General features: G+C 39.1%; 1 protein-coding gene across 9 annotated transcripts in view; it reads right to left on the bottom strand.

The window, feature by feature from the left end:
• Window positions 1–17,500, bottom strand: part of LOC125957035 (uncharacterized) — a 66,099-nt gene that overhangs the window by 8,295 nt on the left and 40,304 nt on the right. For all 9 annotated transcript variants that reach the window (XM_049689399.1, XM_049689398.1, XM_049689395.1 and 6 more), the window contains 6 exons: window positions 9,802–10,549; window positions 9,612–9,668; window positions 9,186–9,323; window positions 8,066–8,185; window positions 7,785–8,002; window positions 7,602–7,653 (listed from right to left, as the gene is read on the bottom strand). In XM_049689399.1, coding sequence (XP_049545356.1) covers window positions 7,602–7,653; window positions 7,785–8,002; window positions 8,066–8,185; window positions 9,186–9,323; window positions 9,612–9,668; window positions 9,802–9,906 — 690 coding nt within the window. In that variant the 5' untranslated portion in view covers window positions 9,907–10,549. The remainder of the gene's footprint in view (window positions 1–7,601; window positions 7,654–7,784; window positions 8,003–8,065; window positions 8,186–9,185; window positions 9,324–9,611; window positions 9,669–9,801; window positions 10,550–17,500) is intronic.

A 17,500-nucleotide genomic window follows, 5' to 3' on the forward strand; every position in this document is an offset into this window, starting at 1 on the left:
AATCAGGATTCGAGCAGTGCATTACAATAAATACTACATGACTAACACAAGGGACATGATGTCAGGTAAACGTGCCTGGGAGAAACGATTATTCCAACCAAGACGGTTTGTGGCAAAGGCAGGGAGGAATAGGAGTGGGAAAAAAGGATTCGATATCAACAACAGCAGCAGCAGCAGCAGCAGTAGTGCAGCAGAAGAGTTCTGTGGATGTGTGTTCGAGCGAATGGCAAAAGCAATAGAAGGTTGATATGGAAGAAGCAAAAACAAACCATTTTCAGCAAGTACTGGAAGCAAATACGATATTATAAATAGCCACGTTTTCAAGGCTGTAGTACTAAATTCACGTTAAATTTATTATACGTTAAAAGTCCCTCGCACTATAATCTTCTCCCGTCTTCGTCTCCCATTCCCCAGAAAAGTGAACCATAGAGTTGCGGTTTTGTGCTGGAGTGGACCTGTTTGCGGAAACAGGTGGGAACATCATTAGCAGCGGTTAAAAGTGTCGTGGCGTAGAAAAGCAACGTAAATACAACGAATGAGCCTCTTTTTCTCTCTCTCTCCCTTGTAACCTCATCTCCGCATAACACGAGCGACAAGAAGTACCCACATTCACTCGTGTCCCATGATAAACCAAGTGTAATGTGACAAAGGCGTCACATTAAATCCTGATGAAGTATTCACACCCATTGGATTGCATGGCGAGAACACGTTTCTACATGAACGCACAAATTTAGTATACGCAGAACCACATACGCACGCGGTCTTTCTTCGCTGTGAGTTGAAGTATGTAAACAATGCTAGGATTGCCCATTACATTCATTAGTGGCAAGCTACGAGGCTTCAAGGATAAAGTTAGCATGTGCCAGAGGCTTTCAAGGGTTTGCCAAGGATGACTGAAGGTTCTGTACTGCTCGCCACATGGATCTTATGGACGAAGGCCAGCTAAAGACAAGTGAAATGCTGGTTACCGTAGTGTTCCGTAGTTTTATACTTCACAAGGTGTGCAAGATGGAGAGCAGCACGTGCGAACAACATGATGTTAAGCTACAGAACACAACAATAAGATTAAATGCAAACACGCAAGCGCTCGGAATGCATACAAAACAGCAGCAGCAGGACTGGCAAGGCGAAAACTCAACGCGAAAGGAGCATCAAGAGGTAAACGTAAGTGTGTGAGGAATAAACAGCAGTAAATGAACACAAGACACCGAAAATCAGATAAATGAGTGGGTATTCGATAGAAACAAAACTTTTGATAATAGTCAAACATACATACACACATACACACAAATACTCAAAAGTTCAAATGGCAGAGAGGCGATCATAAAGATAATAATCGGAGATAATAATGCAGGGTAGCATAATCGGATTACTGTACGGTGCTTTGCATTGCATTAGTCCATCGTAGTCCATAAGCTCATCTATAACTTTTAATATCAAACTATTCGATTACACCATCTGTCTACATTTGTGGGAATTTGTTGGCAAATTGATTGAATTTCCTTGAGTTTTACAAAATACTATTATAACTATTTCATTTTCTATAATAAAGCGCGCGTTGCAAAAAGCAAACATTTATCTCGCGGCCATTATGATTTGCCTTGGTCCTTAACAATAACAATAACATTATTGGACGAAATAAATACGGCTCCGTCCGCAATATATCAATTAAAATAACTATGGGACGAGCGGTTGGCAGCATCGTGTTCTATTGAAGTTTGCTATTGAATTGTAAGAGAATGAATGGTTCAACATATTTATTATTCGTCCTTTTCATGTCCGTGCGATGATAGATTCGACAATTGATTTATCATTTATGCATTATAATTTATCATTATGCATTCAAATGAGAATTCAGTAACCATGCTACGTATTGCTTTTGCATCTTCAAGTTTGCAAAATCATTTTTAAATCGATTTCATCGATCGATCTAAAAAATTCACAAACTCCACCCAAAATATACATGAATAGATGAATAGATAAAGAATACATGAATGGATCTTTAGAGATGATTGTACGTAATAAATCATAGGTCGTCTACTAACATTACCCTCAGTGTGCCCTATGATATGATTGAACGGTACAAATTAATTATGAATCACAAAGTTTTCCAGATTTTTGGCAGCAATGGTGGAAAATATATTTTGTTATTCATTTTATTGTAAATTAGTGCAAACAGTTCATTGAAATTGTCACTAGAAGTTGTTATTCTGAAGAAACACGCCCAAATCATAGCCAAATACAAAATATAGTTGATAATTTGATATCAGAGCCAAATTTGAATGAGCAATTTTGGATAGTTTAGAATATTGATGGTATCTATTTCACTATAAACTATTCAAGCGGCAGATACAGATAATCACTCTGGCTACAACACAGTGAGGTGAAATCCTTATCACAACAAAATGATACACAAACATATATGCTCATACACACACGCGCAAACATACACACACACAGCAAGGAAAATTCTGGAAAGCGGTGCAAAAAAAGGATTCTATTTTTCATCGATTCAGCCTTGTCACATGTTGAACCTAGAGTTGTCTTAAACACCAATGATGATTTATGCGACGTCTGGACGGGTCATTCTTCTATTATTGCGTCTGGTCTGGAGGAATTTATAGGTTCCCTTTGGGATAACGCTCAGTTTTTTGGCTCACTCTAGAGTTCATAATATTTGCCGATTGCTTTATTGCATGAAAGCCATTGCCATGCGATGCGTCTTACGATTGATACATGTTGCTTTTTGATTGTAAGGATCACAACTAGAGTATTCTTGCAGATATATTCATCTATGCACCCCAAAAATATAAGTAAAACAGAACCTCCAAATGCAAATAGTTTATAGCTGCAGTAAATAAAAACAAACCGTCATGAAATATGCATATCTTTCACGCAAAAAGTCGTTGAAAAAGTTAAAGGCTATTGGAGCTACACTGCCGTTTAGGTACGGATAAACTTTCTATTACCTCCGGCGGGATAGTTCAAACGTGACTGTTTCCTAGCGGTGGGTGTTTCAAAAGTCTTTTACATATTTGATGACATTAGTTTGCTCATTCAATATGAGCCGTCAACTGAATGTATCCAGGAGTTCTTCACTTGCATGATTTTTTCGATCAAACTGATCGCAACACGTTTTAACACGTGACGTAGGATAATTCCATTCCATTCCACTAAAAAAGGAAAAGTCCTTTAAAGTGAAAACTTTTTCTTTGGCAATGCTTCGTCATCCGCCGAAGATGTTATGCGTGTAGATTATGTCTTCTCGTCAGTTGTTGAAAATTAAACAAAAAATTAAAGTCACAAGGGTAAGTAAAATTTTTAACCAACCACCGGTCAGTCGTTGATCTGGAGAAAAACTTTTCCTTATTTGTCCCCCTCCCGAAACGATGGTTGATTTATGCAACAGGAGAAAGGAAAAGAAAGAGGGGACAGAAGAAGGAGGGAGGCATTTCCTCGGTTGGACAGTGTTTGCTTACCTTCACCAACGAAACGGAAGCGACAGTGTTAGTAGAGCGAGTGTTAGTAGCGGAAGCGGTAGGTGGTTTAGGATCCTCGGAAGTGGCGCCAGCGGCGGTGTTGGATGTGTTTGAGGTCGGAGTTTTCATGGTAGTGCTAGTAGCGATGGCTGTTGTGGCTTCGGTCATCTGACCTATCCTTCCGCTGATCGATATCGAAGAGTTTGTCGAGCGAAAGCCTTCCGGCAAGGATGCTGCTGTGGTCTGTGCTGCAGTGTCGACAGACGGAATCAAAATGGTGGTTGTCACCACCGGTGTAATGCGATTTGGCTTTGCTCGATTTGTGATTGTTGTGCTGGTTACCGGTTCGGATGTGGTGGTCTGAAGTAGTGTTGTAGTCCTTGTGGAGCTCGTTGCTACGATCGTGGAGGGGACGATCGTTGATTGAATCGCAATGCTCTCCGAATTATTTATGATTATGCCAGATGATGGTTTTGTTGGACTTGAGCTAATAATCGTATCTATGGTCACAAGCCTGGGTACCGAATCATCCTTTTCATGAGTTGTAATAACTGGTTGTGTGCTAGTTGGAGCAGTATTGGTAATGAGCAATGGCGTTCTCGTGGAAGTGAAGGTTGGATTGCTTCCAGCCTTTCCTACTGGCTTGACAGGGGGCTTGGATTTGGTCGATGAGGATAATAACACTAATGGCTTATCCGTTGCCGGTAATACAGCGTTTTCGACGATTGAAGTTACGTCGTAAACATTCGGTACCTTCGCTACATTATCCTCAATGACGTAATCATCCTGAAACACATCATCTTGCAAACGTTCCAATTCTGGTAAAAGTAGCTCCGTTTCAACTATACGTTCGATGTCAATCAGCTTGTGTTTGGCTTTCTTGGCCAGTAACACTTCTTCCTCTTTCTTGAGCTGCTCATTGTTACGGATCGTCTTGCTGATGGTTGATTCCAATTGAGACACGCTCTCGCGGATATCGGGCAACGGTGTAAAACGTTCCGCCGGTTGGTCAGCACTCCCAGTTTCCGTTGTTGTCGTCCCATGAATATGCTGCTGCTTAGCCAAGCGCTCCTTCACCTGAACGTATAGGCCGTGGTTGTGTTTATGTTTGGGTGATGGTAAAGGCGCTTCCGGAGTTGTCGAGGGTTTCCGTTTATCCACCACACTACCAATAAGTCCACCACCTGCCAGCCGATGCTGTTCCGAGTGCCCATTGACTTTAGTATGCTTGTTAGTAGCGAGAGAGTGAGCAGGAGCACTGTGCACACTTTTGCTGCCAAGCTGTGGCTCAGGCTGCTTTTATAGCGTAACCATTCAAGTGGATTTTTTTAAAAGTTATCCGCGATGATCGAATATTTTTTGGAAATTAGAATTCATTCCCAAAGCAACAGCAACACGTAGGTGACACACCAAATGCACACGTGCATGAGATTTGAAGATTTTTTAAACATTTTCAGCGATAGATCGGGGCAGAGTTTTGGCGAGGCATGTTTGTAATGCATGGTGGAAGCGACATGTAAGGGAAACGTACAATATGGAAAATGAAGAGAGAGAGAGAGAGAGAGAGAGAGAGAGAGAGAGAGAGAGAGAGAGGAGAAGAGAAAAGAGAGAATAAAATGGTGAACAGGAAGATAATGTGTGGAACATAGGCCACAACGATAGTACCATGTAACTGGTATTTACGAAGAATGTAAAACCGTGGGACAAAATGACCTATTCAGTCGATGATGAGACACGAGAATGCACATACATTCTGTATCGTATCTTCATTGATAGACACTCATTCTCACAAGACATTCATCACATATCCGTCGCTCCATCCCATATTGAAGATAGAATCGAAATGCATTTGATTGCAACAGCTTGAACCTATAATCTATATTTTGTCGGCCTTTCATTTAGTATGAGTATTGTCACGAGGAAATGGAAATCCACTACTCCACAGACGCTTGTGCAAAACACTGCTGTGCTGTGTGATAAAGGAAAGGAGTATCTGAATTGGGAATGATAATTAAAACATATTTAGATCTGTAAGTCGAGAGCAAATAGTTTTAACGAATGAAACATGGAACTGAAATTTGTAATATTAACAATGGGATAGCCACTAATTGACTAACATGACTAGTTTTGAAGGAAGTTAGCTTACTTCTTTCGCTCATGTAAAAGAATGTTTATGCCTTTTCTAAATTACAAAAGCCTAACAAAATTAAATAAACTAATAATTTTTTTTCACTTGCTCAGTGTTCAGTCTAGATGTGCTACTATAAATTAAAAACTAAAAAAATAGAAGTAAGGATTAACGAATTTTTAATATTCTCTAGTTTTCTCGGAAATTAAATATGTCTCAATTCTTTCTATACAATATTTGCATTTATCGTACCTATATTGCCTAGAAATACGTTTCGCAGGCACAACGGTGCAAAACGGAGCAAAATATTCTGGATTTGACATTCTTATTCTATTTTCAATGTCTCGCCTTTCCTTTTAATGTGTAACATTTTCACTGCAAACTGACCGTACTCGATGATACTTTGCTGCTATAGCGCGTTGATAGAGTATCCAACTGTAGGTCAGTGTGACTTTAAGAATTGCTTGAACAGTTAGTAAAGCAAAAGAGTAGAAGTTGCACTAGCAAGAGCTGGTCTGTCGCCAACTCTGCCCTTTACACTCGGTCGACAACAAAATGGTCCATATTTTAACATAATAAAAGGCGTTATGACTCAGTTATTAAATTGTCCAAGCCTGTGATAATGCCCTAAAATGTCGCAGACAACAAAGTTTGTCGAATACCTGCGCAAAAAGTTTTTTCGTATCCCTAGCCAAAAAGGACGATATAAAATAAGGCTGAAATATGGCGTAGGATGTAGGATGTAGAAAGTAGAGGAAGCTGCTCCAATCCATTGGGATGTACGGAAAATAGGGAAAAATTGGGAATTGTTTGGTTGGTATTATCCTGTTGTAAAGTTAGCAGAAAATTGAAAAGAAATTGTATTGAAAACACACACAACTATAACATTAAACGCAAAACAATAACGAGTTGTTGAGTAACTTGTAAATAATGGAACGCTTTCACTTCTACACATCATTTTCATATATCTTAGCTGTATCAAAACCAATTGGTAAGATTTGTAGAGTTTAGATTTCAGCAGGTAACATATTTAACGCCTTCCTGAACACTGTATTTGTATGAATATCGAAATGCTATAATACTAATAAAATGACGAATAGAAGTGAACATAAAAATCACTAAATCTATTATAGCTAAATTCAATCGTGAAACTAATTCGAGATCAATCAATTGGGTGAAATAGAAAAAAACGATTTACTCTAATTTAAAGGGTGAACGATACAGATATGTCATGAAAAATTAAATTCAATGCATAAAATAAATAGATAAGTGCTATCTTGAAAATATCTCCAAGGATCTGGCTAGAAACAACGTGGACTAGTGTATGCCCTTGTGTATAGAATGTGGGAATGTCGTCCGGGGCTGAACAATGTATTTGTTAAATGATTCGTTCCTATTTTGTAAAATAGTTTCAGTCGCAATAAAAATCCACAATACACAAAGTTATAATCTATAACATTCATTTCTGCAAAAGGGTAGTTTTGCATTGTTTCAATGCCAAAACTCACTTACAACAAAGCCTTGCTGAAAAATGTCGTTTGTTTTGACCAGATGTAGTAATATTTCTAAGCAATTTGCCATTCTTAGGGAATGACAAGATCAACATTTTTGGTGAAAACAATGCAGAAATAAAACCAAGACCGTTCGTTGTTACTATGAGTTAGTTGTTACTATGGATGAATGTGTTTATACAGTCTTAAGATAATGGGTGAATTATGTCTGTTTACCACTAAATGTTTTGCTTCTATATACATCCGAGAAGTTTTATGGTCGTAGATACGGACAAGGCTAATACTAAACAAACAAATCCATTAGAGTAGGTCCAAAGTAGTCGTTGGTGTTAGATCAGACAAGGGGGTAATGCAAGATTTGATTTTCTGGAGGCAAATACTTATGGTTATTGTTTTGAGCAATTATTGGAAAAGGGGTTGTCATTAGTGCACTTTACTCATTAGTCACAAGAATACTAACACATCAATCGAATTTAAACTTACCTCGCTGGAACCGTGATGATGCCGGTGAGCATGGGGAACTTCAGTTGTTTCACTAAAAAAGGAAAATTAGGCAACAAAATTGTAAATAACGTATGTTAAATTAGAGAAAGCTCCACTCAGTATTTCAAATAACTCTTAAATAAGCTCCATGTTTGATAGATCGTAATAGAGAAGAAATATTACCCTTCGTCATCGTCCTCATCTTCATCATCGTAATCATAATCGTAATCATCGTCAGTCGTTTCCCGTTTAGATCTTTGAGGCCCTGATGGTGCTGCGTGTTTCAAGAGAATCCAAGATGTAAATTCCACCTCCGTTAGATCGTTGATATCCGCCAGGTAAGTATTGAGTTTACGGATAGTGTCCTTAACGCTCTTGAAGACTGTATCACCACAACCGACCTGTTGGAAAACCCCTTAACGATTAATCTGTTGTTTTATATGAAACGCATAGATGAACCTTACTTTGAATTGAACAATTCCCAACGTCTTCTTAGTTAAATCAGGTTTTTTGCCATGCTTTATTGCCTTCTCCAACATATGGCGCAGGTCATTACTTTTTATATTGAGAACATTAAATGATTCCTGTATTTAAATGGAAAAGAAAAAATATCGTAAATAAGGTTTCGGAAAAAAGTCGATTAAATGTTCTAGATTTCAAAAGAATCGCTCCAGGCGTTGTCATAATATGATGGACATCGACATTGAAACGTTAGTTTTAGAAAAATCACACTCACACATTACATTTTTGAAAGATTCTTCAATCAGAAAAATATATGGAAATAATTGTGAAAAACAAAATAACATAGATTATTCCTCTTTTAGTTTATTTAAGCCATTTCTATTCTTTTAATAGAAATAACAAAAAACGAGGAAAAGATATACCTAGTACAAGATAAAAGAGTCGTATACTAGCCACTATTTGAGCGATGTTCTACATCTTTATCAGACAAACGAAAATCCTTTACACGGCAAAATTTTCAGCAAAGAATAGAAATTGCATCAACCAGGCAATCGAACGATTGAACTGACTAAGCTGATTCAGCACGATGATTTTAATATTGAATCGTCCAATTGGAAAAAGAAAACCCATTTCCAAGCAAGACCCCCCCCCCCCCCCCCCCCTTTCTACCAGATCGAGAAACAATGAAAGTTCCTTAGCTCTCGTTTATGCATCAGATTTTATGAACGGTTCAATGCGGTAGGATGGGTCATCAGACAATGCTGATCACACATTATTGGATGTAATTAAATGGAAGAAATGCGTGAATGGTGAGCAAAGAAATGGGCAATCATCCACCGCGCAAATTGCATTCTATTTGCGCTGATAACAAGCGACAACAGAATAATTGTAATCTGGCTTTGGAAACAGTGTACCTTGTAACCTGTTTTGTTATTAGAAAAAAAAGCTTTAGCATGTAATAAGTTCCGACGGTCGTGCCAGCGTTTTATTTATATAATATTTATATGCTAGTATATATTGCCAGAATATGATTTAGTCTGTAAACAATCATATGGATTCATTTACAGCTTAGTAGGACGTCTGTATAGGAAAAGAAAAAAGAATACAGATTAGCGAACTTACCTCTGGTACTAGGAAATACTTCGAAAGTGTACTGATTGTGCGTTGCTTCACACTATGCTCAATTTGGTTCCAGTTTTTGGACCGTAGAACCAGTGAGAGCGTGATCCTGTTCTCTGATGGCAAACATTGATCGAGGGCCTATCGTATGGAGTAGAAATTAAGTAAAAAACATCGCTTTAATTGATGAGCAAATCATATTATGCAAGAACGTCCCGCGGTAACACCCCAGGGGCGCACTGTATCAACCAAATTAAATCCCAGCCGTAGCATCGATCAATCTTTCGCGTCATCCGTTTTGCAGGAGACCTGCCAACGTGACGACAACGATGACGGCAAAATGGTTGCTACGCATGATCTCTGATACAATACGCAACTCGGGCATTGATTAATATATAATCGCTTGTAAGGTTAGTAGACAGGACCTACCTTTTGGTGAATTAGTTTTGTTCGACTATCTACGCCTAACGGTTCCGCTGCCAGCGGCTGCTCCAATGACGTGAAATGAAAAAAAAAAGTTGCCATTGATAATAAATAAACAGGAAACCATGCAAGTATTTAGTACTGCTATTTGCGCTGCTTACAAAATGATTGCAACATGAACGATTTATGAGCTTACCTTTACATCGTCCTTCACCTCTCGAACGAAATCGAAATCTTCTGCGATAATACTGGAGAATAAAAGTAGCGTGATACAAAACGTTTCCTGATACCGTAAATTCATTGTAGTTTCGATCGTTTTGTGCTTTCAACTCGATGAAACTAATAGGCGGCGTTGAGCATGGGAGCAACAAGGTGTGGTAGTATATGTAGTTTTTTAGTTGCTTTATAGCTCCCAACCGAATTCGTTGTATGCCTTAATGCTACGCCGACAAGGAAGTATAGACTCCAGTTGCACCACAATCGGAAAAGACTCCCGTGATTCAGATGAAACCACAGATAATGTTAAGACTAATCTATCACTCGGTTCGACAGAAACATTCGTTAATCCATCTAATAATGATTGATGATGGCTTTGATTTCACAAAAGATGGTTCACGAATGCTATCACCGTTCTCCTCAAAGTTGGGTGTATCATCCGCCGAGCACCTTCTAGTTTGACTGTGCTGCCATTAAATGAGGTGCCGTGGTCGGTTTGTTCTATCGTAGAGTAGGATGGTTCTATTTGGTTTGCTCCCACGATGTACTGTGTTATATGATATGTTGGTTTTCGATTGTTTTATCTTTGCTGTTTGTCGCGGGTATCAACATGTAGCAGCAGCAGTGTCCAGCTGTTTGTTTGAAAATCCTGAGAAGGAGACAGTCTTACAGGGAATTCCAATGGTTTTTTTTACACTTTGCTGTCCAGTTGATTCATGCCGTGTAATCTGCAATTAAACGGTAAAAAAAGAACATCAATATTAATTGGCCAATATATAATTATCATTCAATTAAACTCCAGAAACTGTTAACAAAAATTTGGCCAATGGTTACTTCTTCTGTCTTCCTGTTTGTTAAAAGTGCTTGAAACAGACAATATCATGCCCATGATTTTAATTATACCTTTGAAGCTATACTATTTTCATCTTATGCAGAAGCTAACTGGTGGGCTGTAGTTGCCTAAGAGGTTAAAAAGCGTATCGTACCTCTTCCTCATTTAAATAATAGACTTAAGAACCTGCATTCAAACAACAAACACACTATTTTGTTTATTGTGTATGAGTCGTACATTTCTTATCTTCAAATATGCGCAGTAAAAAAGCGACACAAATGCCAATAGACTCATTAGTGTAGCCTGTGTCCGATAATCATAGCGCCGGCAGTCGTTCTGTCCAATGCCAAACTGACCGCGTCATCGATGGGAATATTGCTCTCGGCGATTAATTGACGGGATGGACCAGATATGAAGAACCATTCATGCTCAGTATAATTTGAATCACATGAATATTTGTCCATTGCGAAGCCTGTGCTTGTTCTTACATAAATCGATATTTCATAAAGCTTCCGTGATAGCTTATCACAATCATTAATCATTCACTAGCAAGAGAATTGACTCTCATTTTAAAAACAAATCAGATCAGTTATTTACCAAACATGTCTTTAGCAAACTTGCTGATCAGACTACGTGTCTCAGAGCAAATGTCAGTTGAGTTGATTGGCTCATTTCTTCGTTATCACTGATAGCGATTCTGAGCCTTACAGTTTTTTATTTGAGTAAAGCTTGGCGCCGCCACAGAGTTGTAGCAACAGAGCAGATTGAATCATAGACTCTGGAGCAACTCTCGAGCAGCTGGACTGGATTGACCGATCGCTCCGAATGCGACATTACCAATGTTATTCGCGATAATAGTACGACAGGAAGCATGGCAAAGCTAAGAGAACTCGTTGAGATGCGCTTTATTTATATAGCATTTATCATATCGCTGACAACCATTTGTCTGACGTATAATGCGGCACCTTTGTTGTATTCCAATGGGTGCCAAAAAGTAAATCTACATATTGGAGCAGCACAGTGTTTAGCGCTGGTTTGTGCGTATTTTTTTTTTAAACATGTATGAGAACGGGCGAGCCGTATGTGCGTATCTTCATCATTTGCATCTAACATCGCTCACACATGAGTCTAATTGCTTTTGTTTTTCCATTGCGCTCATACTCCTCTGAGTTATAATCGTAATTTTGAGGAGGGTTTGATATCATTTGGTTTTGTTGGCGTATGACATTACATAGAATCTTATAGGTAAGGAATGCAAGATGCTAATAATGCTAAAAGAATCCCAGATAGTTATGCTTAAGCTCAGATACTTAAGAAAGATACGGCAATGGAAGTTGAAATCGATCTAATTGACATATCTTTTATTGTAAAAAAAAAGAAGATAGGAAGATAAGGTTGCAGCATCGTTGATTCCATAAAGAGAATAAATCCTTCTCAGGATTGAAATGATCACCATTTTGCTGTGGCGGCTGACACATACACTGCGTAGACTGCATCATTTCCACTGGATCATTACAAGTAAATGTAGCGCCGACGCCAGTGTGCTTTCATTTATGACTATTAATATGTAAAAACGAGCGAGACCGTGCCCGATGGAGTTCTTCAATAGTGTATTGATGCATGATGTTGCAATATTTTTTCACGCGTACAATGTAGGTTGATGTCGAGGACGCTTTAATTGATTTGTTCTTGTACTCCCTTGTGTCTGTCCGGCGATTCATCTCTCTCCGCGAAGGAAGATGAGTGGCCAGCTCTATATAAATCCCATTTATAATACCAACATTACATTCGTATTATGGTTCATAAACCGTAAATTGATAGACTATAATTAACAGAAACCTATCGCTTATGATTATTTGATTTGTCAAGGACATTAAAGAAGCTCGCCTTAGTTTGGTCGATCAGAAGATCGTTAAGTAAATTGAAGTACATGCCAAATTGAAGCAAATATATTTTAACAAGCAACACAGGGCAAGAGTGTTACGTATGTGTGTTTAGAAAGAGAAGTTTGTACATATATTATAAAAATAATGCATTGCTATATTATAACACATGATATAGGACAACGAATGGTTGCCTTTCTTTTATATTGATGTAATGATGTTGATACATCTGGAATGAATTTATGGCCTGCATGTAGTAACACACAACAGAATAGTTTTGCATTGTATTGTGAGAAAAAATTAGGAGGGTTTACGATGAGAATGACCCCACATGACGACTAATTCAACAGTCGCCCTCCTCCAAGCCGTTGTTTGCAAACCATCTGTTAACACGTTTGCTGTTTTAGCGCGTTGTGCGATCTTCTTGCAGAAACCTTTCTCCATTAAAATAAATGTCGCGATCATACTACTCCACCCAACTTGGGTTCATTGCGTGGTATGACACAAAATGCAGATTGCATGGGAGACACAAGATTGTGCTGCATTGTCGTCATCGTTAAATACCCCAAGAATGATCATGGTTGTCATCCGTTGCAACGATCATAAGGAACGCCCATGTGCGGTAGAGGACGACTTCGCTATGGTGGAGTATTCTTCTCTTCGCTGGGCTTCTCTCGACAGAGCTCGTCACGCTAACGATTTACGCCCCATTGCATTTCTTGCACCATGCTTCCGTGGCATTCCATTGCAAACAGCTGGTGTGGGAATGGTGTTTGGCTGGAAAATTGATGGCGGCATTCCTTCCAATTGACGATATCGCTCAAATGCAAGGAATCAAGAACATCGTGCGCTCGTGAGTTTCATCAATAGGCCCAAATTGAAAACCTCCCAGCTATGGTGAATTTGGTTGGCATCCTCTACTTTTTTATACTGTTCAGTGAGTTTTACTTCCCAAACATCCTCCCAACAAATTGAACTAAAATTAAGGCATTTCTCCTTTACTGGTTGATTGGCGGCGCAAATTCTATCCAATTGACTACCAGTGTTGAATAGAGGACTGCCATGTAAGTCGATTGAATTATTTATATCCTGCCTTTCGTTAGACATTCTTGGTAGATTAAAACATGATATACCTATCTTAAAAGTATTTAGGCAAATGTATAGCAAATGAACCTAATGTTTCATTATATACAATTATACCTGTTTTTGCAGTCTATAGTGAAATGCAAATTTAATACTTTTGCAAAAACACATTGAGCTATAATAAACCTTACCTAGTCTGTCAGCTACCTAATATTAAACATAGCTACTACCTAATATCTGCATATTATTATAATCTTCCACATCATTTTGCGGTCGATTTCGGTACGTTTAAATTAGTGTCTTGCATTTAGTATCAATGTTGAGAAAATAAATAAACGTCAATTCGGAACATCCTTTTTAAGATTGAATCTGTCGTCCATTTCATTCATAAAAGAAAATAATAAAAAGATTTGCTATCATCTTATCCATAAACCACACTCGCACTACAAGCGTTTCCGGTCGTATCACCCGAATATTCCAGACAATATGTTTTCATGGCGAGCAAAGGCTGAGCTGAGAAGCAAATATCGACGTGGTAGCTTAACTATCAGCCTTCAATTCCGCAGACGAAAGCCACATCAAGCAGATTGATGACTGCACACACACATAGTTTTGTGGTGCCAACGTTCCATCTTGCGAAAATGGTCTCCTGACGTTGTGCAACAAAAGCGGTTAAACGTTCCCAACAGGCGTACCCCACACGCGCTTGACAGTGAAAATCTTGGAGATGGTTGGATGTCAGGGTGTCAGTTCCGTACACAATAGGGCAAGATTTATTGTCCTTTCTTCTACTTTTATTGCCAACAGCTATCATCAGCTAACTTTACTTTCTTACCACGCAGCTATTTGTTTATTGCCATGTTTGCACCACGAAGCTGTGGTTGTGTACTTCAACCACAGCGGTGTATGTATTTGAATGTAGACTTTTCCTTCTTTCATTTTATTGAACCTATCTTTTAAAGATTGATTGTATTAATCGTTACAACTCTCTATCACTATTCAGTGTTTGAGCAGAGTCCCAGCGACATTTTAATTTATTTAAGTAATGTGAAACTCATACCCAACTTGATTCATATTGCGACCATATCCGTTTCGCTGGACCATCATTATTCATTTTCTTTTAGATGCTCCAGCAATGATGTTCTTTTATTGTTTAGCATTTTGTGAATACGTTTAACATACGAAAACATACGTTCAACACGACTACGCACCAATAATGAAAATAATGATTGAAAAAGATTCAACGTAACGTTGCTTCCATGCACATGCACTCGTGGCATGCACAACGAGATACTCGAGGTAGTCAAATTCTTGTGTTGAGATTTTTATGATCAGCATGTGCGCGCACGTTCCTGAAACATGAACCATGTTTATGTTTTCGAGGACAAAGAACATTATTTACAGTTCCAGCACAGCAGTGAGTTGAGCACAGAAGCAGATGCATCTCCGATTGTTGATCGGCGTGTGATTGATTGTCAGCTGCAGTTTTTACTCGACTGACGGCAATATGTACGTGGCGCGTTGAATAATGGCGCCTTTGTTGGTGCACATAAACTTTCTTTTTAGGCGATGACTCATCATCTTCAGAAAACGGTCCAAACGATTAACATCTGTGTGAAGTCCGCTGAGTTCTTCACCTCGCACGTACGCAACAACCAACGCATGCTAGCAAATCGCACAAAACTAAGAAGTGATCGCTGCTCAAAATAAACCAAAATAACTTCAAAACACGCCAGTGGTGTCTACATGAAGACTGAGGCGATGTACTATTTGTGTTCTACGATTCTTTACGATGAGCTGATGTCGTCACATCGTCCTCGAACACTGGTAAAATGCAAATTGCAGCGCGAGACAACCATCGTGTCTAAGAGCGCCGCTGCTGTCGGTGCCAGCACGTGACACAGACGTTAAACTGTGATGTGCAACACATACTGCACCAACTTTTTGACAGTATCGCCTTCTTGTACTGGTCCGGCTTTCGCGAGATGTCGACCATTCAAACTATGCCACATCACAAGTTACATCAGTGTCCAGATGAGCGTTGCTACAGTCTTTGGGCGAAGAATTAGAATAGACGAAGGCGTGTCACGTATACGCTGCGACACATACATTGAGTGCAATTAATTCAAGTGATGCTCTCTATTCCTGCATTCAGACAGCTGAGATGGTTGGAGTGGAAGAGAAAGTTGTTTGTCCACAACGTTCTAAATGCTAACACGAGATGTGCTGACATGACGCCACGGAATTTCCATTTCATTCTAGCTAAACAAAACTTCTTCCTTACCTAAGAGGTTTATCTTCGTTTCAAGTGAAAAGAGATTTCTCTGGAGCATGTTCGTGTTTAAATTGCTCAGCGTGTGCCCCTTAATCACCTAATTGTTCACGACAACGAATAATCCTAATCTACTATCCTCCTTTATAACGTCTTAGGGGTTCAAAGTCATGGAAGATAATTGATTATTACTAAACTCATAATTCATTGATATACGCTCGTCTAATAACTAGGGAAGAAACGCTAACAACTGATGCCTATCACTCACAACTGATGCCAAGATAAGATGAAGGAATAGAAAACAAACAATCCGGCAAGGAAAAGTATAATTTGTTCATCACACGCAAATATCAAATCTGTGAATGTGTGATAAAAGAATTCCAATTAGGTTTGATACAAGTACTACGCTATCAAATAGCCATTCTCATTACATTTAGTGTTCAAATCAAGTGGCAAAGCTACCTTGAAAACGTAAATGTACCTATTTAACGGATAGCTTCATGAAACTACAAGACAGCATCCAATTGACTGTAGCTTACAGGTTGGACACCAGAGACATGTTTAAACGACTGGACTATGTACAAACGGGACGCTATTAATTTCAATCATACTGACGGCACGACTCCTTCTCGCCCATCATGCATATGCTAATACTACAAGCGTTTCCGAATACTTGCTTGTTCTTGCTTGACATGCAGCAGTCGGGGCGCAGATATGCTTCAGTTCTCTTATTATGCATGATGAAGAGCCGCTGCGAATCAATTGACAAGCACGACGAGAAACGCGGCACCGTATTAATCGTGACGATTGTTGCCACGCAAAAATTTTAATACATTGTGATCCCATCAGGTGCATTGTACTGCTCTGTTCCATACGAATGCTGGTATCTGTTCTATACGAACGCCATCGATCTAGAGCCATGTTTGTAACAAACGAGCATAAAATGAGATCTATACCTTATATGTAGTATATTAAAACTATTGTCGCTCTTCATTAATATCCATCTCAAGCATATGATAGGAACATAATTACTGGCGTTTCGACTGCCATCAGGGAGAGGTACGACGAGATTCGGCTGCACCTGCAGGCAGCGGCTGAGCCTACCTCAATCAGGTATGCAGCCAATCCGGTTGTGTTTAGTGAAGCGCAAAAGGAATGCGTTTAAGGGACGGGGTTGGGATATTACGACGATTCGATTGTTAAAAAACGATGGCATAGGAATGACCCCTTCCTTCTTCAGACGAGGAGTGGCGTAGTTTTATGGGCAATGATTTATGGCCGCTCCCAAGCACTATTTCCTAGCCTAGCGCGCGACCACCCAGACAAAAGGCTGCTCGGAACAGCAATGAACACGTTCCGACGTCTTGAGCATCTGTTTTCTGTTTCCGGTCATCGGATCCGGTTCATCACAACCGTCTTGATCTGGTAAAGGCTGCAATTTCATTGGTTAGACACATACAAAGCTAAATTGAAGTATTACCACATTTTTAAAACAATTAAAAGCGATGTAAATGAACGATGAAGACCTTTATGTAAAAAAATGTCGTACACATCATTGTGTTATTATTGATTTTTACGTATATCATAATGTTATAAAGAATTCACTAGA

The sequence above is a fragment of the Anopheles darlingi genome, chromosome 3 (genome assembly GCF_943734745.1).
Source record: "Anopheles darlingi chromosome 3, idAnoDarlMG_H_01, whole genome shotgun sequence".
NCBI classification, from domain to species: Eukaryota; Metazoa; Arthropoda; class Insecta; order Diptera; family Culicidae; genus Anopheles; species Anopheles darlingi.